At 35.2% G+C, this 25317-nt stretch overlaps 1 protein-coding gene across 4 annotated transcripts in view; it reads left to right on the top strand.

Moving 5' to 3' along the window:
• The window catches only part of FIG4 (FIG4 phosphoinositide 5-phosphatase), a 123608-nt gene that overhangs the window by 15336 nt on the left and 82955 nt on the right, over nt 1-25317 (top strand). For 2 of the 4 annotated variants that reach the window (XM_072831789.1, XM_072831788.1), the window contains exons 2-6: nt 1387-1485; nt 2939-3062; nt 10543-10699; nt 14970-15020; nt 22319-22467. In XM_072831789.1, coding sequence (XP_072687890.1) covers nt 1387-1485; nt 2939-3062; nt 10543-10699; nt 14970-15020; nt 22319-22467 — 580 coding nt within the window. Of the gene's footprint in view, nt 1-1386; nt 1486-2938; nt 3063-3939; nt 4077-8766; nt 8927-10542; nt 10700-14969; nt 15021-22318; nt 22468-25317 lie in introns of those variants that run through there. The other 2 variants (XM_072831790.1, XM_072831792.1) reach the window with 2 other exon arrangements.

Here is a 25317-nt window from a genome sequence, read left to right as displayed (position 1 = left end):
TGGAAGTCTAGATCAGACTTTTGTAAATGGATGTATACTTAATAACAAAAACTCCACCTATTTCTGCAGATCTAGTGTTACATCAATAAAACCAAGTTACAACAATGTAACCAAGCTCATATTCTGATAGACACTAAAATCCTACTTTTAAAAATCTAACCCATCCTTTATTTTTTTTTAAAGATTTTATTTATTTATTCATGAGAGACACACAGAGAGAGAGGCAGAGACACAGGCAGAGGGAGAAGCAGGCTCTATGCAGGGAGCCCGACATGGGACTCGATCCCCGGTCCCCAGGATCACACCCTGGGCTGAAGGCAGCAATAAACCGCTGAGCCACCTGGGCTGCCCTTACCCATCCTTTAAAGCTCAATTCAAGTCCTGATTCCTCTGACATTTTATGTACCTGTAGTACCACACATTAACCTTTCCTGCTCTGAATTCCCATGGTCTGTATATTTCTGTTTGGCCATTAATCTAGAGGATCTTACTTGTTATTAAATTGTTTTGTGTATCAGAATGTTATCTGACCCATAAGATGGTAAGATGCCAGTTGAGTATAGCAATGTTTTCTCAATTTTTACTATGTCAAAAAAAGTGTGCCACTTTCAAGGACATTTTAGAGCAAAATATCTTTTTGTATTTTTCCTATTGGGTTTTACTTATTTTCTTAAAAATTACCCACCTTGTTTGAGTTTTCTTAAAAACACTTTCTTTAAATTTATGATTTTAAAAAATATTTTAATTATTAATTTTATTCTTAGTGTTTAAGAAGACTAATGCGGTCAGGTATAATGCACCACGGGAGTATTCAGGAAAGAAAGAATATTAATTATTTCCTGTAGCTTATCTATAAAAAGCCATTTGGGAAACTAACACTCATTTGAATCTTTTTATAGGACTTTGGGGTTTTTATTGCTATATAAAAGTCATTTTCAATGTTTTACAGAAAATTTATAAAGATTTATTTGATAAAATTTCAGTATTTTCATTGCTATAATTGTCCAAGCATTCCTGATTATATGTTGAGCTTTCTGATTCTTACTAGAGTTGCTTCTTCCTGGCAAAATTTAAACCTTAGTCTCTAGTTTGGAATTAGGTTAATCTCTATATAGTATAATTAAATTAATCTTACCTGGGTTACTGGGTACATTTCAGATTCCAGACCGATGTTTATCATGACATCACTAAGAATATTTCAATTTTAAAATTGACCTTTTAGAATCAGCCTTTCTTTAATCTGCCAGTTACATTTGACAGAAATATTTCTTTTCGAATGTAACCTGACCTTATTACAGTATTTAATTTCAGAAACCAAAGTGGTTATAAAATGTGTATAAGGAAAAATGTCTTAAAAAAACTAATGACTTTTCTTTTCATTTATAGAGATACTTTCTAGTTGGGAGCAATCATGCAGAAACAAAATATCGTGTTTTAAAGATTGATAGAACAGAACCAAAAGATTTGGTCATAATTGATGATAGGGTAAGTATCCTGGAAACCTGAATACAAACTGTGACTTTTGTACCTGTTGTTTAAAGGATATGAAATATCCTCACAGCTTTTATTGGTATATTTTTTTTCTCTTTTAATTAGGCATCCAACAATCACAATTATTTTTCATGGTTGGCTGGAATTTAAATCTCTAATCTGGTTTCTAGGAATTACAGATGTTACAAAGAATGCTGCAACTACATGTTGTCCTTCATTTTGATTTGTTTTACAAAGCACACTCTTTGGATAAGATAATGAGTGTATTTTCTTAAAGAAGTGGTATTTTAAGGATTTAATCTAATTTTTAATATTGCATACACTGAAGAGGTTATTTATTACTGTGCTTTAATATGAAGCTACACGAAGTCAGGGAGGATCTGTGCTGCAGACTTTTTATTAGGCTGCTAAAAATCACCTCTAGGTGATTTTCTGGTGACTTGCTATATGCATGAGAAAAATGTTAAGCTATTCTTATCTATATGTTATATTATCCAGAGCAGGAATATACACTTCATTCAGGTAGCACAAAAACATGAGACTGTTAGTTAGAAGTGAAATATGGCATGGTGGTATTGAATAGTTAATTTTAATTTTTCAAATGAGAGAACTTAACTTATCCTTTGTATTGAAGTTCCGTCTGTGAATATTTTGAATCCATCTCAATAGCTGGTTTCTCAAATATGTTGGTGGCTACAGCTTGCAACCCATTTTCACTAGGTTCTTCACCAAACTATTTTCTATGTTATAATAATTTTGGATAAATTATATATTGTGATTTCCAGCACTCATGAGTAATGTTGGTCTTCATTCTCCCCCCTTTCTGGGAGTTTTTATTAATATAATGTATTGATTCTTGGTTCTCTTTGGGGATGGGAGCAGTTGATTAGGGATTTCTTTGAGAAGCTAAGAAAAGCTGTGGGCCTCATAAAAATACACATTGGTATGTACAATCAAAACTTTGCACCTGGTTTTAAGGAGTTCATAGATTTCTTGAAATTTTCCTATGACCCTTTAAATGTATGGTTTGAAGATAAGTTCTTTTTTTTTTTTTTAAGAGTTTATTTATTTGTTAGAGCGCGAGTGAGTGGGGAAGGAAAAAGAATCAGAAGCAGACTCTACAGTGAGTGCAGAGCCCGACACAGGGCTCTACCCCACAACCCCTGTGAGATCATGACCTGAGCCAAAACCAAGAATTGGATGCTTAACTGACTGTGCCACCCAGGTGCCCCAGAAGATAAGGTTTTGGTACAATTTTTTGTTATAGCAATATGTGATCAAATAACCACCCATAATTGCTAATGTTAAAGAATTTTTTGGCTTTTTAAAATTATAGCTTAGTTATGCACTATTATGTACTTTTCTACGAAATAACTAGTGATTCTTACAGGCAATAAATAACCTAAGAATAGGCACAACCTCACAGATTAAATTTGCTTATTTTTAGCATGTATATACTCAACAAGAAGTGAGAGAACTTCTTGGCCGCTTGGATCTAGGAAATAGAACAAAGATGGGACAGAAAGGATCTGCTGGGTTATTTCGAGCTGTTTCAGCTTTTGGTGTTGTAGGTAAGAAATGTACCTCCTTCTTACTATCTCTTTTTTTTTCCTATATAGACTACTAAAAAATTGTTTTATGTGGTTTTATAATTATAACCCATTATCTGTGGTTTTGATTGTTTAAAATTTCATTATCCATCAGTCAGATATCAGGTCGTCTTTATATAGCATCTGGTATGTGCCGCTCAGTTTCATAGAGGCTATGAATAAATATAAAAGTAGTTTTTGGCCTCTAAGAAGTCTGTTGTATAGCTTGTTGAAGAATAAAAAGTAAAAAATTAGCTTGGACTATAAACATCTGCCCGCCATTCATCAACTGGAAAACAGATACTGGTATAACTGATTTAACAGTGAACAGGGATTTCTTCCAAGGAAATGCTAACAGCATAAAGTATCATAATCCTCTTCTTTGGCTACTGCTTTCTTACCCACTGAAAAACTTCATTCTCCAGAATTATAGACTATTAGAAACTTTGCTGTTTAAAATTATATCAGTGAGAGAAAATATCCCCCTCTTACCTGGATGACTAAAATAACTTTCACACAGAGAAGCAATCTAGACTTACGACTCACATGGAGGGCTTCAGATAATGGGTTTCTAGCTATGCTAACTTTATTGTTTTCAAAGTAAATGGGACCCTGAGTCAGCTTCAGAGTCCAGATTTGATGTTGATCACTTTATATACAGTTCTGCTTTGGTTTGAACCTCTCTACTTAAATTTTACTTAAATTCCATCCTTCCCTCAATCTAATAATGACTCTTTTACTTTGTTTATTCACAAACAAATACAGACCTGGTTTTGTCTTTTAAGGATTCTGCTGTCCACCTTTGGGACAGTACTGAGATGCCCTACAGTTCTGGTGTGTAAACCATCTCTCTTTGCAGTGAGTTAATCAGCCTGTCCTTGCTGTACTATGGATCTGTCCCTGAGAGTCTTAGGCTGACTACACTAGGATAAGGGACAGACACAAATACACACGAGATAACTCCGTGATTGCGGTTAAGAGCCAAGGTGTGCAGTGGTAAGTTAAGTGGGGTGGAGATTGTATAAGAGGTAGAATAGAATAAGATTTGGATGGATGTGAGGAAGGGGTGAGAGAACCCCAGAAGGGATGACAGCAGAGGCACAGGCATGAAGACGTCCATGGTTCCTGGAATGTTGGCATGTAGTTGAGTGGGGCCAGATCACATGGGGCCTTGGCATTCAAGCAGAGGGCAATTGTATCTCTGCTTCTCTGTTGGCAGAGGCTTATTTTTGAGCCTGAAATTTTTTAAAGAGATTTAACAATTTTATCTTTGTACATTTTAAACCTGCCAGACTGTGTGCAATGTCAACCGAGTGATTGGTATCTATAGATGTTAACAAAATTAATATGGGCTTAGTTTCAAATTCTTACATTTTTCTAATCAGCACTTTCTATTCTATGACTCCATATTTGTTGAAACTTTGGTTATATTCATATTCTGCAGTATTTGAAGTTTTTCTCAATGTGCTCTCATAACTCTCCAGTATAATCCCTTTAGGTCCATTTTATGTCTAGGTGTTCATCAGGGAAGGTCAAGAGTTGTAGATGTGTTTAGGCTCTTCTTAGGAATGGCCTCTTTACTACATTTTCTGCTCAGTCTTGACAAGTATATTGAGCTTATATATTTATAACCTCAATAGAGGTTAACTCAATAGAGGTTATAAATATATATAGATATATTTATAGATAAGTGTGGATGTATGTCAAGCGAATTCATGTGTTTAAATTCCATAAATTCTGTAAGCATTAAGTTCTACCTTAAGTGTTTCATATATTTCATATATTTTAAATTAAAGAAAAAAAACCTGGAAATGCAATGTCTCTTAAATTTAGCAAGTTTTAATTTCAGTATTATTAGGTTATTAAGTTAAACTTTTTTCTTTAAATGCTGATACTTTATTATAACTTTTAAAGTAGAAATTTCCTAAGGTATATGTTATATTATATTGAATGCCTCATTAGCCAGGGTTTATTATCCAAAATTGAACCTTCCTTGATGATTAAGAGTAACGAAGTGAAGATCAGTTATTGAGCTGTTTAAAAATAGCTGCCCTTGGGTATTCTGGAGTTGTATTGGGCAGTTTGCCTTTACATTAAATGGCCTCTAGACTGCTGTACTGTTTTGTTTTTATGGTTCTTTAGTCATCCTTCATTGTTCTTGGCATAGTTGCTTTTAACAGTATTCTTTGCCTCATTTTAAATCTATTGATAACTAAACTTCTAAAACCAGAAGTTTGATTTTTGTCAATTGATAAGCAGGTTTATAACCAGGTATTTATTCTATACACAAGTACTAATAAACCTTGGTGAGAGCTGAAGGTATCTTGTTTCTTCTGGAGGACATTCTTAAGTGTTGTGGTAGCTATTTCTCTTATGGTGAGAGGCCTCTGAAGATTGAGACTATCCTTGGATAATGAAGTCCACTGAAAGACTGACCTACCAGTAAAGTGACACAATAATGTACTAAGTGAGGATTTATTATTTTTATGGAAATGTATTTTATGTATTCTCATCCAACCATGTAAATAAAGTTTCGAATCAGTGAAGAATAAATAGGGAGTTAAATGAAAGTCTGTGATTGTCTATTAAGTACTGTCTTAGAAACAATGAGGGATACCTACTAGCAAAACACAAAATGCCTGTCTTTGAAAAATGTTGTCTGATTGTCAGAATAGTACATATGGGAAATAACTAGAATGGTTGTCCTCTATTCTGTGGCCAAAATGTTTTCTCGGTTCACTTTTCTGCATGCTTAATTTATGAATGGTATTTTGCTGGATTGTTTTTAGACTGTTATCATGGTTAATTTAGTTCATCATCTGTAAGAATCAAGAGCAATGAGTCTAAGTTATCTGTAGTAATGGACCAGATTTTTTCCACCAATATGTCATAGACCAACACATGCTCCTACTGTACATAACTAGTCTGCAGCCTGGACCACATGTGACACATCGCATGTTATAATTACAAGCTTAGTAATACCTGAACTAGCTTATACCCTATTCAGGGCAAGTTCATTGGTCGGGCACTTGGATTGTAGCAATCTCAAATTGCTCTCAAGTTTCTAAACCCTTATTTTCAATTTATTTACTCTTCTTTTCATGGGCTTGGTACCCATGAAAAGCTCATGGATCATTGCCGGTCCCTAGACATGGGACATTTGTCTACCTTGTACATTTCTAACCTGCTCCATTGTTATTTGATGGCCAGCAGGAGGTTTAGGAAATCACTGGATGGGATCATGAGCATCCCTCCCAAAGTTGTTTTATCTGGTCTTGGGGCACATGGGTGGAGTTGATGGCTGGTCACCTGTAGTTTTTGTTTTGTTTTTAGAGATGGGGAGAAGCAGGGTGGGGCAGAGGGAGAGGAAGAGAGAGAATCTTAAGCAGGCTCCACATCCAGTGCAGAGCCCAATGCAGGGCTCAATCTTACAACCCTAGGAACATGACCTGAGCTGAAATCCAAAGTTGAATGCTCAACCAACTGAGCCACCCAAGTGGCCCTGGTTACCTGTAGTCTTTATTAGGCTTAGCTCTGTGACCATCCCAGCCCCTTTTGGTACATAGCTTTGGTTTATGGCCTTTTTCTGCCTATGTCACCTGTCGGAGGGTACTTTTTTAAGCTGCTAGTATGTTGAGGGGGAATAAATATCATATGTAGAATAAATATCATTGTAGCCGACTAAGTGAGGGACTCAGTTGTTGTTTAAAGCAACACCCTTAGAAATGGATTGCAGGTCCAAGGTAGTAAGGAAGACAACAACAACAAAGTGTGAGCCTCAGATTTGGTGTTGGAGAGTCACTTTGGTTCTCGAGGGCTCTGTTGTGCAAAGGTACCTTGTAGAGGTTTTTCATGTTTCTCTGCCAGAGTGCTATTCTCCCTGAAGGCTTTTAAGATAATGACTAGCTGGCATAGTGACCCCTGAAGCAAGGATATTGCATTCTTCCCTGTTGGTGGGCTAGTGGGGTCCTTTCCAGCCACCAGAACTCCCACTACATCCTCTTACATTGTCCTTTTTTATATACTTTGCTTGGTGTCCATTTCAAAGGAAACAGCCTTCTGTGCTTGAAGAGGGAGAAATCACTTTTGCTTGATGACTGTCATCTTAGCTTCTTGGAAGTACTCAGTAAAATTGGTGTGGGGTCAGAAGTACGCAGTGAAGATGAAAAAACTTGTTCTCATTTTAGTGTGTTCAAGAGATGAACAGGCTAACTCCTGGCAGATGTCTTTGCCTTCCTGGAGTCTTTTAATTGTTGGCTATCTTTGATTGGAACCTTTTAAAAAAGAGAGTGACAATTCCTGTTGGTAGTAAAAAGGAAGAAGAAAATAATTTCATTTATAATAAGCTGAAGAAAAAAATATAATAAGCTGAAGGCGTTTATGCTAGTAGAAGAGTCTCTTTTGTGCAATATATTTACTTCCCTTTATTCAAATTATGAAGAGAAAGGTAGAAGGTATAAGTAGTCTTGAGCTAAAAACAGAAGATTAAAATTCAGTTGGAATGTAGGTTGAGAAAGTATTGCAGAGATTTTTTTGTATAAAAAGTAAGTATAACAAGAATAAAAGGAAAACTCATTCATTTTGGAAATATTTATTATTTAAGCCCTTGAGTGTTTTTATGCTGCTTCTGAGGGCTTTACTTTTATCTTTCCAAAAAGATAACTTTCTTTCTAACTTCCTTTTAATGTGACTGTCATCAGCCTTTCCTCCCTATTCCTATGTCCTTTATCTTTATTTATTTTTATTTTTTTATTTTTTTTTTTTATTTATGATAGGCACCCAGTGAGAGAGAGAGAGAGAGGCAGAGACACAGGCAGAGGGAGAAGCAGGCTCCATGCACCGGAAGCCCGACGTGGGATTCGATCCCGGGTCTCCAGGATCACGCCCTGGGCCAAAGGCAGGCGCCAAACTGCTGCACCACCCAGGGATCCCTATGTCCTTTATCTTTAATGGGGGGAATTTTTGCTAGTTTCTAAGGCAAAGAAAGAAGTAAATGAACATTTTTTTTTTTTTAGAAAGCATTTTGTGCTTTGTGGATCTCTAAAATACAAGTATTTTTCACTATTTTAATGGCATATTTTCTTCAGTAGCCTGGCTCATAAAATCCTTGAGGCATCTTTCTCTTATATATTTTAGTTCATTTATGTTAATATAGTCAATTACCAGTTTCCTTTTTTTGTCATCTGAGAATAACAAGACAGACAGTGGGTATTTGTCAGTTCTAGAGCAAAAATTCATAGTATCAAGATACTGGCTCAGACTTTATAGAATATAACACTCTGAGAGAGAGAGAGAGTGCAAGTATGCACGAACACATGCACATGAGAAAGTTAGTTTTGAAAGATAGTTATGCTAGAGATAAGACTCTTGGCTGACATCTTTTTTTTTTTCCTCTCAGTGCTTTGAACATGTTATCCCACAGCTTTGTGGCCTCCACTGTTTCTGTTAAGAAGTCAGCTATATGACTATATCTGACTCATCCTAGGAGGGAGCTAGGGTGAGGGCAGTGGGGACCCAGTATTCTTGACCAGTTATGCTAGGGTAGAGCCTCCACTTTACAAGTAGGAGCTGCGAGAAGAAAGAAGGAAGACCCTGATCTCAGTGGGGCTTGCCTGGGAGTAGAGATCCAGCAACACAGAGCTGGAGGGGACAAGACATTCTGGTCATGCTTGTACCTTCTGAACAGAAACCGTGGCCTTGGACTGAGAAGTGAGAAGAGAGGGAAAGCACTGTCTTCTTGGCTACTCCTGCCAGGAGTAGGTACTTTGTTACACTGGACTGAGAGAGGGGTATGAGAGAGAAGTGGATTATGATTCAGATACCACACACTTGCTGTTCTGACCACGGTTAGTAGCTTTTCTTGAATAAATATTTCTCCATTTGCTATTTGCCATTAGGACAATTCTCAGAATTTTTCAGTTTCTTTCTTTCTTTTTTTTTTTTTTTTGGTCAATTTCACCAGTTAGTCTGTTTCACTGGCGAGAGTTTCTGCTGGGCTCCTCATGTTACCGTTTTGGAAGTGACCCCTACCCCCCAAAAGGAGTTAGTTTGCACTCTCAAAGCAAAAGTTCTGGGAACCAAACAGTTTTTAACCGAGATTATAGAGTAGTTAGCGTGCTGGTGAGAACTTAGTACTTTTAAGTTGGCCTCTCTTTAACCATCAATATACAGCATGTTCACTCCAATGATTTGACATAAAATATAACTTATTAATGCTCCAATATTAATAAAAAGCTTAACTATCACAAATGATGCTTGTGGAAGATTGCATGAGGGATATGCAATTTACTGGATATATTGTTTGCTGAAACCCTCCACTTTTCTGGAATCTGGCACCATCTCTCCTTGCCCCCATCTAAGTTGCCTCGTTATTGTATAAATGGCTTCCAGTGCAATGTGATTCTATACCTTAGCAACTGTTGATACGTACAGGGCTAGGCACCCAACCCAAAGTTGGGCCAATCCAGGTCCTTCCCTAGGAATTCTGGAATTGAACTTGATAAAAAAAGTTGTTTCTTTCCAGTGAAGCTCTTGGTTATAAAGCCATTAGCAGCTGTGTTTCCCACTATATAACCCGGAGAAGTGGAGGAGGCTGGTCTATGGAGGAGGCTAGTCTATGGAGGGAGACAAGAATGGAGTACATGTTCAGAGATGCGTCTTGACTAGGTGTTTTTCTGAGGTCCAGTGAAATTGTTGCCCTTTGGTGTCATGGATCACCTCAGTATCCTTAATATAAATTTCCTTTTTTAAAAGCTGACTCAAGTTGGGTTTTGGTATGAGTAATCAAGAGTTCATGTAGTTTGTTTTTCCTTTTGAGCAGCATATTCCAAAGTGTGTTCTCAAAACATTTATTCATGGTTACTTTCTTTTTAAAAAAGAAGATGAAGTTCTATCATCAGACAAATCTAGGGAGATACTTAATGCTTATCCCCCACTGAGATTCACAGTGCATGTTAGCATAGTTTTGTAAGTTTCTGAGAACTTATTTGGTTTTCTGTTTGTTTTTATATACTTGTTGCTCACATATATATTGATTCATTTTAAGTATATATTAACAATCTTAGCCATTTTTAAGTATACACTACAGTAGTGTTAACTATATGTGCCTAGCACAACAGATCTCTAGGACTTTTTCATCTTGGGAAATGAAACTCTCTGTACCTATTAAATAACAACTCCCCTAATCTTAGTGTATTGTTTTGCTTAAAGCCCCTCAGTCCTGTTTGGAATGAGACTAAATATAAAAGAATGAATGAAATAAAATTGTTTAGAATAATATTTTTAAGTGAGATAAATGTCAGTATAGATATTTCTAGAGATTAATTATAATAAAACTGAAAATTTGTAGCTATAAATCAGAAATAAAATAGGAAATGTGTCAAAAAATCTTTTACCTTCTAAATATGTATCTAAAAGCATTACTAAGTATAGGAAACATTATATTTGTCTCTTTTTGTTGTAGGTTTTGTCAGGTTTTTAGAAGGCTATTATATTGTGTTAATAACTAAAAGGAGGAAGATGGCAGATATTGGAGGTCATGCAATATATAAGATTGAAGATACAAATATGATCTATATACCTAATGATTCTGTACGAGTTACTCATCCTGATGAAGCTCGGTACGTAGTGGTGGTAACTACTGTTTGCTTGTTTGTTTTTAATATGGTAGACCAATTAGAAAACAAAATATACTCAAAAGATTATAGATATTATGTTAAAAATGTAAAATACTAGCTCAGAATTCTATAATTTTGTTCAAGGTCTATTATAAACCTCTATTATAACAGTTGATTTAGTTGAAAATCAACAAAAGCTGCTAAAGCCATTAAGTGAGATGTTATCATTGAGGAACAGAATATTTGCTCAGTCTCAACATATTCTCCATGAATCTCTTTATTTACAAAAGAAAAAATGGCAAACATACATACTCAAATATTCAAACTTCACATCACCAATAATGAGACTAACATAACTAACATTATTTGCCTCTCAATATGAGGCAGTGGAAAGGACACAGATTACCTATGTAGTTTTCTTGCTAAAAATATATATGTTTTTGTTTTATTATGCTGTGCTTACCACAGTGAGTGTAGTTTCCATCTGTCACCATATGATGTTATTATAATAATATTAACTATATTCCCTGTGCTGTACTTTTCATCCCTGTGACTTATTTTATAACTGAGAGTTTGTACCTCTTAATCCCTTTCATCCATTTCACCCATCCTCCCCTCTGGCAATACCTTGTAAAAACATTTAACTTAAATCTAAGCATGAGGAAATAATCAGACAAATCCATCTTGTGGGACATTCTTGAGACAGCTGGCCTGGACTCTTTAGAAATCTCAATGTCATCAAAGACAGAAAAAAACAGAACAGACATAACAATCAAATGTAACACATGAATATCTGTTGCATCCTAGATTAAAATGTATGCACACTTACATACATAGCTATAAAGGACTTTACTGGAACATTTTATATATGGATAATATACCAGGTGATATTGAATCAGTATTAAATTTTAAGTGTAATGATATTCTTATTTAGATTATGTTTTTTCATAATGTATGTGTGTGTGTGAATATATTTTTAGGAGTGAAGTGTCTGCTTCTTACTGAAGCATTATGTCTGCTACTTACTGAAAAGGTTTAGGAAAAGGAAATGCACAGTTAAAGAGAGAGAATGTATATGTGTATGTTTAAGGAGAGAGATTTAACAGTGAATTCAGATGAAGGACATAATGGTATTTATTGTACTGTTGTTCCTTCCAATTTTTCTGTAGGTTTGAAATCTTTAAAAAGTTCCAGAGGAAAATTATTGGAGCCTTGGGAATGTGGGAAATGTCTGTTAATAAGTTGATAGAGAAAAGAGTAGAATTGATTTATTTTAATATATACATATGTTTATTATATATACAAAGATTAAAATGGAACAAAGTTAGGCAGTTTATTACTGTTTCTCTTTTTTTAGTAATTTTTTTTTTTTTTTTTTTTTTTTTTAGAAAGAGAGAGTAGAGGAGGAGAAAGGGAAAAGGAGAGAAAATCTCAAGCAGGCTCAACCCCTACTGTGGAGCCAAATGTTGAGCTCAGTCTCTGACCCTGAGATTATAACCTGAGCTGAAATCAGGAGATGGATGCTTAACTGACTGAGCCACCCAGGCATGCCTTATTATAATGTTTTTAAGTTTAGATTTTAACTACACTCTATACTTTTATAGTGTTGTTTTAGATACACAAATTTAAAGGTGATGTGGCTCTCTTGCTTAAGACCCTCTTAGTAGGTTTTGGACTCCAGTGATGTTTGGAAGTTGGGTTGCTAAAAAATAATCTGTTTCAGATTAAAATAAGAAGAATTTAACAGATAAAGTGGTCTTTGCCTTGCACTAACTGAAAAACCATTATATCTTACATAGCTTATAGACAGGCATAGTATATTGACTAAAAGTGAATTAGGTACTTCCCAAAGAAAACAAAAACACTAGTTTGAAAAGATACATGCACCCTTGTGTTTATTGCACATTATCTACAATAGCCAAGATGTGTAAACAGCCCAAGGATCCATCAGTAGATGAATGGATAAAGAAACTGTGGTACACACACACACACAGTGGAATATTAGCCATAAAGAGAAAGAGCTCTTGTAATTCATGAGGACATGGATGGACCTAGGAGGTATTATGCTAAGCGAAATAGGCAGAGAAAGACAAATACTATATGATTTCATTTATATGTGGAATCTGAAAAACAACACAAATAACAAACAAACCAAAAACCAGAAACAGACTCATGAATATAAAGAACAAACTAGTAGTTACCATAGCGGGAGGAGTCGGGGGATAACCAAAACAGGAGAAGGGGATTAAGAAGTACAAACTTCCAGTTATAAAATAAATAAGTCATGATGCTGGAAAGCACAACATAGGAAATATAGTCAATAATATTGTGATAATGTTGTATTATAACAGATGATTGTAATATAATATGATAATATATATTTATATAATATTATGCTACTTAATAATATATTATTAAACATAATAATTAATAATAATAATATTATAGGCCCGCTTTTATAATTATATAATAGGCCTGCTAATTAATAAATAATAATATTATTATTACATTGAGTGATGTTTAGAATTGTCGAATCACCATGTTATACACCTGAAACTAATACATTTTTTTGTCAACTACCGTAATAAGTTTTTTTTACAAAAGTGAATCAGACCAGCACATATGAATCCAAGGGATGGGAAAAAGTTTATATTATTTATAAACCTCATCTTCATGATTCTTTAGCCAGGAATAGTAAAATAAATTATGTGGTTCTGTATAGTGATTTGACTTTCTTTGAAGAGTGAAATTATTTTAGGATTAATACTGTGTAGCAGTGGACATTTTTCAGAATAAGATATAATTGTATTAAAAGCTTATTATAGTAGACTGAAGTACTATTACTAAATAGGTAAAACTTTTAAGTCACTTAAGAAACTATAGAATATAATAATTTCTTTTAGTAAAAAGATTTGGTTGGGGTGCCTAGCTTGCTCAGTTGGAGGACCATGTGACTCTTGATCTCAGGGTCATGAATTTGAGCCCCATGTTGGGTGTGGAGATTACTAAAAAAAAAAAATAAATGAGCTTAAAAAAAGATTTGGTAAAATATAAGGAAGTAAAATACAGTACTACTAAACATTTCATACATAATGACAAGTAGAGGTTATCCCTGCAATGCATGGTTGTATCAACACTAGAAAATTATGCTAGAGCAGTTCAGTACAATAAAATATTTATTATTGGGAAAAATTGTGATCATCTTAATGTTTGTAGAAAATATATTTGACAAATTCAGTACCCATTTGTGATCAAAAGTCTTTAGAAAGTTGAAAGAATATGAAAAAAAATGTTAACATTTATTAATCCTGAGGTGTAGATATGCAGATGTTTTACTCTGCCCTTTCTTTTCAGTTGCAAAACTTCACAACTTAAAATTACGGTTTTTGCAAACATTTTTTTGCTTGTTTTTGTTACTCTCCTCCCTCTAACCTCAAAGCATTTACAGAACATATAATTGTAAAAACAAGATAGTGTTTACTTCTGTCTTGCCCCAAGTCTAAGTGCTCCACACATGTAAGTGCATGACTTTACCGCTCCGGCATAATCAGGGATGAGGAAATGGTCAGACTGTAAAGTTAAGGGTCTCTGAAGGGACAATCAACAGACTTAGAAAATGCTTCAGATGAAATTCCCACTGCAGTTTTGGATTGAATTCCTCAGAGTTTTTTTTTTTTTTTTTTTTAATTGGAGTTTGATTTGCCAACATAGAGCATAACACTCATTGCTCATCCTGTCAAGTGCCCCCCTCAGTGCCCATCACCCAGTCACCCCAAACCCCCCCCACCTTCCCTTCCACTACCCCTTGTTCATTTCCCAGAGTTAGGTGTCTCTCATGTTTTGTCACCCTCTCTAATTTTTCCCACTCATTTTCTCTCCTTTCCCCTTTAATCCCTTTCACTATTTTTTATATTCCCCATATAAGTGAAACCATATAATGTTTGTCCTTCTCCGATTGACTTGCTTCACTCAGCATGATACCCTCCAGTTCCACCCATGTCGAAGCAAATGGTGGGTGTTTGTCTTTTTTTTTTTTTAATATTTTATTTTTAAGTAATCTTTATTCCCAACATAGAGCTTAAACTCAATCCCAAAATTATGAGTTGCATGCTCTACCAACTAAGCCAGCCAGGAGCCCCCTGAATTCCTCAATTTTCATGAGAGTATTTACAAATATAAATGTATATGTTAAACCATGAAAATATAATAGTATTGTGTGAATGTAATATGCTTTGGTGTTTTTTGTTTTGTTTTGTTTTGTTTTGTTTTTTAGGTATCTGCGAATATTTCAAAATGTGGACCTGTCTAGCAATTTTTACTTTAGGTAAGTTTGAATTTAGTTTTTCTCCTGTCTGTCACTTAAATGTTATATTATTTTCCAGGGTGTAAAAACAGAATCAGAGGACACAATAGTACTTCCTGTATTTTTTTTTTTTTTATTGATCAAATTATTTCATCTAAACACATAAAGATAATGGGTATTTCTTCCTTTTACAAATCTGAATTTGAATGGACAAATGGTCCATATTGAATGGACAAATTACAGGGTAATTATTCTCATTATAAAAACTATCCTTGTTTTAGGTGGAATTGTAATGAAGCATTATTTTGTAATTTTTAATTATAAAAATGAAATTTTCATCAGTTTCTAATACAGAGTTGTAACAATTTCACAGATTGTTTTAGTTAGCAATCTATCAAAATTAGGTAAAAATTCATAATAAGAAGAATTGTTACAATACCAACATACCTCTAATGGTCTCATAAATTAATAGTTTTCCTGAAGAGGGATGTGGCATTATTTATTTATGAAAATATATCATAAGAAAATAAATTAGGAGAGAATATATTAATTCCTGTTTCTAAAGAGGCATGTATAGCTTCTCTATTTATGATAGCCCCAAACAAGTAACCCAGCCAGTGTAGGGACAACTCAAATATCAGTAACTGAATGACAGGCAAGTAAATTCTAACAGAGCATTACAGTAGAGTATTATATCACCACCAATGTGACCAATATGTAGGCTTAGGAGATACAGAGTTATTATGCTAAATGGAAAATTCTGTCAGCTATAATATCCAAACTAAAAAGGGAGAACATTGGGCAGCCCAGGTGGCTCAGCAGATTAGCGCCGCCTTCAGCCCAGGGCATGATCCTGGAGACCTGGGATCAAGTCCCACGTTGGGCTTCCTCCATGGAGCCTGCTTCTCCTTCTGCCTGTGTCTCTGCCTGCCTCTCTCTCTCTCTCTCTCTCTCTCTGTTTCTCTCATGAATAAATAAATAAATACATAAATAATAAATAAATAGTTCTAAAAATTTTTTTTAAAAATAAAAAAATAAAAAGGGAGAACACAAAATAGCATGCACCAAAAAGGATACAGGTCCCAAAGACTAAACAAGGACTTGTAGCTATTGGTGCTATGCATTGATGGGGTACTTTGCATTATTTAAAAAGTTTTTTAAATTGTTCATACAGTTAACCACTTATTTATCTGTGAAATAAAGAAAAATGTGTCCTATATAGAATGAGTTATGTCTCCATTGATGTAAAACTGAAGTTCATTATTTTAACAGTGGTATAGTGAAGGGCTCCTAAAGAAAGATTTTTCACTTCCACAAGTGTTTATTGAATGTATATTTCCATTGTGTGTATCTCAGTCACCTGCTTTTCTGTCTTTATTGCTTAATTTTATGTTTATAGCATCTGCAAGTTGTCACTGAGACTTGGTGGGTATTGTTAGAGATGGTCTTCTCCATGATTTCAACTTTGTTTGCATCCCCATCCTGAGCTCTGGGATCAAGTCATCCCATAAATGAAAGCTTATTTCAGTTAAGGTTTTTGTGTCTAATTAGGAAGCTTTAAAATGGATATACTGCATTCTTGGATTCAGCTGGGAATAAAGCAATTATTCTAACCAGGAAAAATTGATTTTTAGAAGTTAAAAATCAACATCTCCCTCCACTGTTGAGATATCATTGACATATAACATCTATAGGTTTAAGGTGTACAGTGTGATGATTAGATACACATATGTATTGTGACGTGATTACCTCAATCTTATTGGGATAATCATCCCCTCTCATAATTATGAGTGTGTGTGTATGTGTGTGTGTGTGTGTGTGGTAAAAACATTCAAGATGTACTATCAACAGGTTTCAAGTTGTAATTCATTAATGTTAATTACAGTTACCATGCTATGCATTAGATCCCCAGATTTTATTTATCTTATAGCTGGGAGTTTGTATCATGTGACCAGCGTGTCTCCTTTTTGCCCACCCTACCTTTTCCCATGCCCCAGCCCCTGAAAACTACCATTCTACTTTCTATTTCTATAAGTTTGGCTTTTTTAGATTCTGCATAGAAGTGAAGAACATATGGAAATAATCAGACTTATTTTGCTTAGCATACTGCCCTCAAATTCCATCCATGTTTTTTTTTAAGTGAAGGCATATTCAAAGCAGTCATGTAAAATTCAGAAATTCAAAAGCTTATCAGTAATAACCATTTGGTTGATATTTAAATATGTTCAAATGTAGAATCATAAGTTAAAACAGATTCAAGGTACTTGTTGAAATCACAAGATTAAGAGTTTTCTTTTTTTTTTTTTTTAAGATTTATTTATTTATTCATGAGAGACACAGAGAGAGAGGCAGAGACATAGAAGCAGGCTTCTTGCAGGGAGCCCAATAAGTAAGAAAGATATCCATCTAAGGACTTCTATTTTTACTTACGAGTTCAGGAAATAATTGGCCAGAACTTAGAAAACAGCTGATAAATTTAAAATAATCATTATGAAGACAGAAAATTAGTTTACTAAAGATACATAGGTGAGGATTTTGAAAGATTGGAGTGACCATAGCTAATATCAAACTTCTCATTCTAATTATTATATATGTTGAGAACTGGATTCCTTTCACAAAGAAAAAGACAAAAACATTCAACTAAATGAAATTATAATTTGGGCAATGACAGCTCTTAAACGGACGCCTGGGTGGCTCAGTGGTTGAGCATCTGCCTTCATGCTCAGGGTGTGATCCTGAGATCCAGAATCGAATCCATCCGTGTTGTTGCACATAACAGAATTTCCTTTTTTTTTTTTTAATGGTTGAGTAGTATCCTACCCTCTGTGTGTGTGTACTGTTAGAGATGGTCTTCTCCATGACTTCAACTTTGTTTGTATCCCCATACTGAGCTCTGGGATCACACATACATGTATATATACACACAGACACATCTTCTTCTTCCATTCATCCATTGCGGACTCAGGATGTTTCCATGTCTTGATTATTGTAAATAATGCTTGCAGTGAATATGGGGCTGCAGATAGCTCTCAAGATGATGATTTCATTTCTTTTGGCTATATACTCAAATGTGGGATGGCTGGATCATATGGTAGTTCTGTTTTTAAATATTTTAGGAACCTCCATACTATTTTCTACAGTAACTACACCAATTTACATTCCCACCAACAGTGCACAGGGTTCCTTTTTTCTCCACAGCTTAGCCAACACTTGTCTTTTGATAATAGCCATTATAGCAGGTATGAGTTGCTATCTCACTGTGGCTTTAGAATTTTTTAAAAAATATTTTATTTATTTATCCACGAGAGACACAAAAAGAGAAGCAGAGACATAGACAGAGGGAGAAACAGGCTCCCCACGGAGCCAGAAATGGGACTCGATCCCAAGACCTTGGAATCATGCCCTGAGCTGAAGGCAGACGCTCAACCGCTGAGCCACCCAGGCATCCCTCATTGTGGTTTTAATTTGCATTTCCCTGATGTGATGTTGAACATTTTTTTCAATTATCTGTTGGCCATTTCCTATGGAAAAATGTCTAGTCCATTTTTAATTGGACTTTTTTGGGTTTTTTGTTTTGTTTTGCTCTTGAGTCGTATGAGTTCCTTATGTATTTTGGATATTAACCCCCATCAGATAAATGGTTTATAAATATTTTCTCCCATTACATACGTTGCCTTTTTATTTTGTTGAGTTTTTGTTTCTGTGCAGAAGCTTTTTAGTTTGCTGTCATCCCACTTGTTTATTTTTACTTCTGTTGCCTGTGTTTTGGGTGTCATACCCATAAAATCTTTGCTAAAATCAATGGCAGAGTTTTCACCCTTTGTCGTCTTCTAGGAGTTTTACAATTTTTGGTCTTAATTTAAGTCTTTAATCCACCTTGAGTTAATTTTTGTGAATGGTGTAAGACAAGGGTTCAATTTATTCTTTGTAAATGGTTGTTGAGCTTTCCCAGCACCCTTTATTGAAGAGACTGTCCTTTCCCCATGTGTCTTCTTGGCTCCCTTGTCAAATAGTTGACTCTGTATGCATGGACTTATTTCTGGGCTTTCAGTTCTGTTCCACTGGTCTATGTGTCTATTTTTATGCCATGCTACTTTGAATGCTATAGATTTGTAAAAAGTTTGAAATCTCAAAGTATGATGCCTCCATCTTTGTTCTTTTTTTTTTTGTTTTTAAGATTGCTTTGGCTATTAGAGATCTTTTGTGATTCTGTACAAATTTTAAAATTGTTTTTTCTATTTCTGTCAAAAATACTTTTGGAATTTTGATAGGGATCTATCGATGGCTTTGGGTAGTATAGATACTTAAACAATATTAATTCTTCTGATCTATGAACATGGAATATCTTTCCATTTATTTGCAGCTTCAGTTTATTTCATCAGTGTCTTCTAATTTTCAGTGTAAGATCTTCCTCCTCCTTGGTTAAATTTATTACTGAGGTTTTTTTTTTTTTTTTTTTGATGCTATTGTAAATGTGATTGAAAGACCACCCTCTTTTTTTTTTTTAATAATTTTATTTATTTGTGATAGTCATCACACAGAGAGAGAGAGAGAGAGAGAGAGAGAGAGGCAGAAGCAGGCTCCATGCACCGGGAGCCCGACGTGGGATTCGATCCCGAGTCTCCAGGATCGCGCCCTGGGCCAAAGGCAGGAGCCAAACCGCTGCGCCACCCAGGGATCCCGACCACCCTCTTTTTAAAAATATTTTATTTATTTATTTGAGACAGAGAGAGAACACAAGTAGGGGGAGTAGCAGAGAGAGAGGGAGAAGCAGATTCCTCATTTAGCACAGAGCCTGATGCAGGGCTTGATCCCAGGACCCTGAGATCATGACCTGAGCCAAAGGCAGACACTTAACTGACTGAGCCACCTAGGCACCCTGAAAAACCAACTTATTAATATAACTTTTATCCCTGAGATTAGGTGCTGGTAAAATTAATGGCTCCATCTAGCAAATATGGTAAAATTGAATTTCATAGATGAAACAAATCAATTTCAATCAAATTGTATGAATAAATTAAAGAAGAAATCATAATTGAAATAATATGTGAGTTTCTAGACAAAATTGTAGCCATCTGAAAATATTACTAAAATGTACATTTGTGTAAACCAAAAGAATTCTAGATACCTTCTGAAATTCTGTGCTAAAATAAAATGTACAGGCTATAGATATTTTTTAAATTATTAATTGTTTAAAAATCAGGATTGTAAAATGGGTTTCTTTTGGCCTCAGGGCCAAATTTTATTTGCAAAGACTGTTTGGATGGCTATTACTCTCCTAAAACATTTTTTTATTGTAATGGCTGTATCATTTGTTTATTCTTGTTTTATTATGAAGTCAGTTATGATATTACCACTAATAAATAATAGAAATATTTTTGTTCATAGAGTACAGACCACGCACTATTGCATGGATGTTGTAACATCTATAGAACTCCATTCTGATATGTATCAGAATGTGACCCCTTTGTACATGGCCATGAAGTTAGACTGATTTCATTGTGAAGCAAAAAATGCACATTGCAAATCAGTGAATGTTGATCACTCACATTGTATTGTATATTTCTCTTTTTTGAAACTTATTTAAATTCAGTTAGTTAACATATAATGTATCATTAGTTTCTAATGTGGAATTCAGTTATTCATCTATTGCATATAACACCCAGTGCACATTGCATCACCCAGTTACCACATGCTCTCACCTTCCTCCCCTCCAGCAATCCTGTTTGTTTCCTATAGTTAAAAATCTCTTATGATTTGTCTCCTCTCTGATTTCATTTTACTTTATTTTTCCCTCCCTTCCCCTATGATCCTCTGTTTTGTTTCTTAAATTCCACATGTGAGTGAAATCATGTGATAATTGTCTGTCTCTGATTGACTTATTTCACTTAGCATAATAACCTCCAGTCCATCCATATCATTGTAAATGGTAATATTTCATCTTTTTTGATGGCTGAGTAATATTCCATTGTGTAGGTGCCCCTTTGGATCACCATGTTTTGTGTCTTTGGTAAATACCAAATAGTGATTGTCGAGTCATAGTGTAGCTCTGTTTTCAGCTTCTTGAGGAACCTCCATACTGTATTCCAGAGTGGCTTATACCAGTTTGCATTCCTACCAACAGTATAAGATGGTTCCCCCTTCTTTGCATCCTCACCAACATTTGTTGTTTCCTGACTTCTTAGTTTTAGCCATTCAGACTAGTGTGAGGTGGTATCTCATTGTGGATTTGATTTGTATGTCCCTGATGCCGAGTGATGTGGAACATTTTTTCAAATTCAACACCCAAAATATAAATAATCCAGTCAAGAAATGGGCAGAAGAAATGAACAGACATTTCTCCAAAGAAGACATGCAAACGGGCCAATAGATACATGTATTTTATATTTCTAATTGTGCAAATGCCTAAGTCATGCAATAATTTTTTTAGTTGAAACATAGTAGATATACAATATTATATTAGTTTTAGGTGTACAACATAGTAAATTGACAATTCTATACATTACTCAGTGCTCACCATGATAAGTATACTACCATCTATCATCATACAACATTATTATGATATTATTGACTATATTTCCTAGCTGTACTTTTCATCTCTGTGACTTTTTTTTATAACTGGAAGTTTGTACCCCTTAATCCCCTTTATCTGTTTTTGCCGATCCCCTACCTCTTTCCCCTTGGCAACCACCAGTTCTCTGTATTTATGAATCTGTTTCTGGTTTATTTGGTTGTTTGTATTGTTTTTTAGATTCCACATATAAATGAAATGATACTGTATGTGTCATTCTCTTTTTGACTTATGTCACTTAGTGTAATGCCCTCTAGATCCATCCATGTTGTTGCAAATGGCAAGAGCTCATTCTTTTGTGTGGCTGAGTAATATTCCATTGTGCAGATATACCACATCTTTATCCATTCATCTATCACTGGAAACTTATGTTGCTTCCATATCTATATCTTGGCTATTGTAGATAATACTGCAACAGACATAGGGGTGCATATATCTTTTCAAATTAGTGTTTTTATCTTCATTGAGTAAATACCCAGAATTGGAATTCCCAGATTATATAGTATTTCTGTTTTTAATTTTTTGAGGATGGAATGATATTTAAGTTTCGAATTAAATTCATGGTTTACTGTGTTTTACAGTGCTTATTTGAATAGCATCACTTTCAAAAAAAAAAAAATGAATAGCATCACTTTCAAGTAATGGAACAGGTGCTAATGTCATTCACAGTTTTTAATTCCATATGGGAGCCAAGACTGAAATATGTTTTGCTTTTATAATTCTTACTAAGTTTCAGTTATGTTCTCAGTTACAGCTATGATTTGTCCCACTCACTTCAGTATAATCTCACTGTCTTGCGAATGCCCCTGGAGATGTTAAAGTCAGAAACAACTCAGACTCGCCAGGAGAGTTTCGACATCTTTGAAGATGAAGGATTAATTACACAAGGTGGAAGTGGTAGGTGGTTTTCAGCACATCTAATGTAGGTTATATAGCATCTGTGAAATGGCATCTCATTAACTCATGTTTCCTTCATATTCCTCTGTCCTTTATTGCTCTGTGTCCTTACATGAGGTTATTTTGGATATATAAACTTGACTAATTCATTTTTATAGAGATCATTAATCACAATGTGATTTCATTTGTGGGCCAGCCAGAAAATTGTATGTTGACATTTTCCTAGCAAATTTTCATGTATTTTTAATAGAATACACTTAGATCTAGACTTTTGATGAAGTTTGAACAGAGAATTTTTTTTTTTTTTAATATTGGGGAATACATACCATCACCTTTTATTCCTTCATAGAGTTTTGGAAAAAAATTCACCATGAGTTCTCTCTTGTGTTGTAGACATTTACTACAATATCTCTAATTCTCATAAAAACTCTGCTCAGTAGGTATGATGCCACTTTTAAGGAAATAAAGATTAAGTAGGAAACTGAGACATAGAGATTAAGATCACATGGCCAGTGTGCCAAGGAACCAATGCAGTGGATCAGAGGTTGTTCTTATTTTGATTGGTCCCAGTTTGACCCAGGTGTCCCCATAGGCCTTGGTTCTGTCAGGACCACTGTGGGATCACTGCAGGACTACATGTGGGGGCCACCCTCGAGATCCTAAACAAACCAACCACAAAGCAGGATTGGTACTTTTATCCCTAGATTTTTGGGTTGGTCTAGAGAGCTAAAGCCAGAGGCATTGCTAAAGTGAATATTGTAAAGGAATCATTTCAGACTTAAAGCAGTTTAGCTGAGTTGGATTTATTATGGAAACATAGTAAGTCATTAGTGTCTTGGGCACTTTGCTCTGTGCAACTTTAATAATAGTGATAATAAAGATGTGGGTGCAGAGTTAGAATGTAATCTAAAGTTCCAGAAGGTTTGTCCTTGCAGGACACTCAAGAAGAGCCTATGCTCTATTAGCATTTTGCCAAAGGTTCTTGGTCACTCTAAGAAGACTTTAGAGAGTTACTTAAACTGGATGCCATCCCTGCCATTGCCCTTAATCTATTAGATTGACTATCCCTTCTAAGGCCAAACTCAGCGCATGCTCTCCACCTCAGAATGTCAAGATCACATAAATTTGCCCTGGTTTAGGCTCCCAAATTGTAACCTATGCTATAGAGACAGGTGGAGGTCAAGATAATGTGTGGCTGAATATTTGCTTGCATCATTTCTTCTAAATATCACACTTAGGAATAGAAAAACTAAAAGTACTACTATGTCATCCTGAATATGAATTTGAATATTTGTTCTGAAATCTGAATTAAGCCTCTAAAAGCTACTTAATTTTTTACTGTCTCTGGAACAATTCTACGTGATGGATATGAATAACAGTGTGTATTAGATTTTTATAGCTGTTAAAACAAATCACCACAGATTTAGTGACTTAAAACTACAAATTTACTGTTACAGAAGTTGGAAGTCCAAAGTAGGTCTCTCAGTAGACTAAGATTAGGATGTTGGCAGGGCTCTGCTCCTTTTGGACACTGCAGAAAATCCTTTTTTTTTTTTTTTTTTTGCCATTCCATCTTCTAGAGATTGCCCATAGTTCCTGGCTTGGGGCCCCTTCCATGTTCAAAACTAGCAACGGCTGGCCAAGGCTTTTCCTACATTATATCACGCTGACACTTATATTCCTGTTTTCCTCTTTCACTTATAAATAATGACCCTATGATTACATTGGGCCCATCTGGATGATTCAAAATACTCTCCCCATCTCAAGGTCATTACCAGCCTTAATTCCATCTGCAACTTTAATTCTTCCTTGCCATATAACATAACATATTCACATGTTCTGGTGATTAGGACATACACATCTTTGGGGGGGGGGGAGGTGGGCACTATTCTTCTACCACATGGGGAAACTGATAGGAAACAGAGTGAGGGTAGAAGTAGAAGATAAAGGGGTAGGTAGAAAGGAAAATAATACATTTTTTAAAAGTCCCTACTATGTCAGGTGGTATATTAGTCACTTTGCATGTATTATTTAATCTGAATTTGTCTCTGAGGTAGTATCATCATTCTACAGTTCAGAAAATTGAGGTTCAGGGATGTAAAGTAACTTGCCAGAGGTCACAGAGTCTGATAAGTGCCAAAGATGGGACTCTAGTTCCTGTGTGTATAATTCATGCTCTGTGTAAAGCATTGAAAGGGTAGGGAAAGTTTAGGTTTTATCATCAAACCAAGTGTATTTGTTGCAGTATATGAACACTCTTACCATACCATGTTTTGAGAAGAAAAATAGCCTGCTATCCAGAACTGTTAGTCTTTTTTTAAAAAAGGTTTATTTATTTGATGGGGGAAGGGACAAAAATCCTCAAGCAACCTTCCCACTGAGCATAGAGCCCAGGACAGGGCTTGATCCCATGACCCTCAGATCATGACCTGAGCTGAAATCAAGAATTGGACACACAACCAATTGGGCCACCCAGGCATCCCACTGTTACAGTCTTTTAAGCCATAATCATACTTATTTCTCATTTTGCACTTTATATAAGTTTAGTAAAACTCATTGATGCTTAATGTATCTGAATATGCTGAATCACGTTTGGTGAAATTAAGTACTTCATCTAGAAGAAGCCTGATATGCTAATAACTACCACTTACGGAAGTATCCATAAGGCACCAAGCTTGTTTGAAGCACTTGATGCGCATTACCAACGTTACCATCTTTACAGCAACCACATGATGCAGGTACAGATGAGAAAGTGGGCACTGAGGTAGTAACACTCTTGGTTACCTCTGTCACCCTGCTGATGAGAGGCAGAGCCAGTGTTTGGATCCAGGCACTCTGACCCCAGAGCAG

The sequence above is a fragment of the Canis lupus genome, chromosome 7, assembly GCF_048164855.1.
Source record: "Canis lupus baileyi chromosome 7, mCanLup2.hap1, whole genome shotgun sequence".
Classification (NCBI taxonomy): domain Eukaryota; kingdom Metazoa; phylum Chordata; class Mammalia; order Carnivora; family Canidae; genus Canis; species Canis lupus.
The sequence above is the reverse complement of the archived record's forward strand: the minus strand, read 5'-3'. Positions and strand labels throughout refer to the sequence as shown.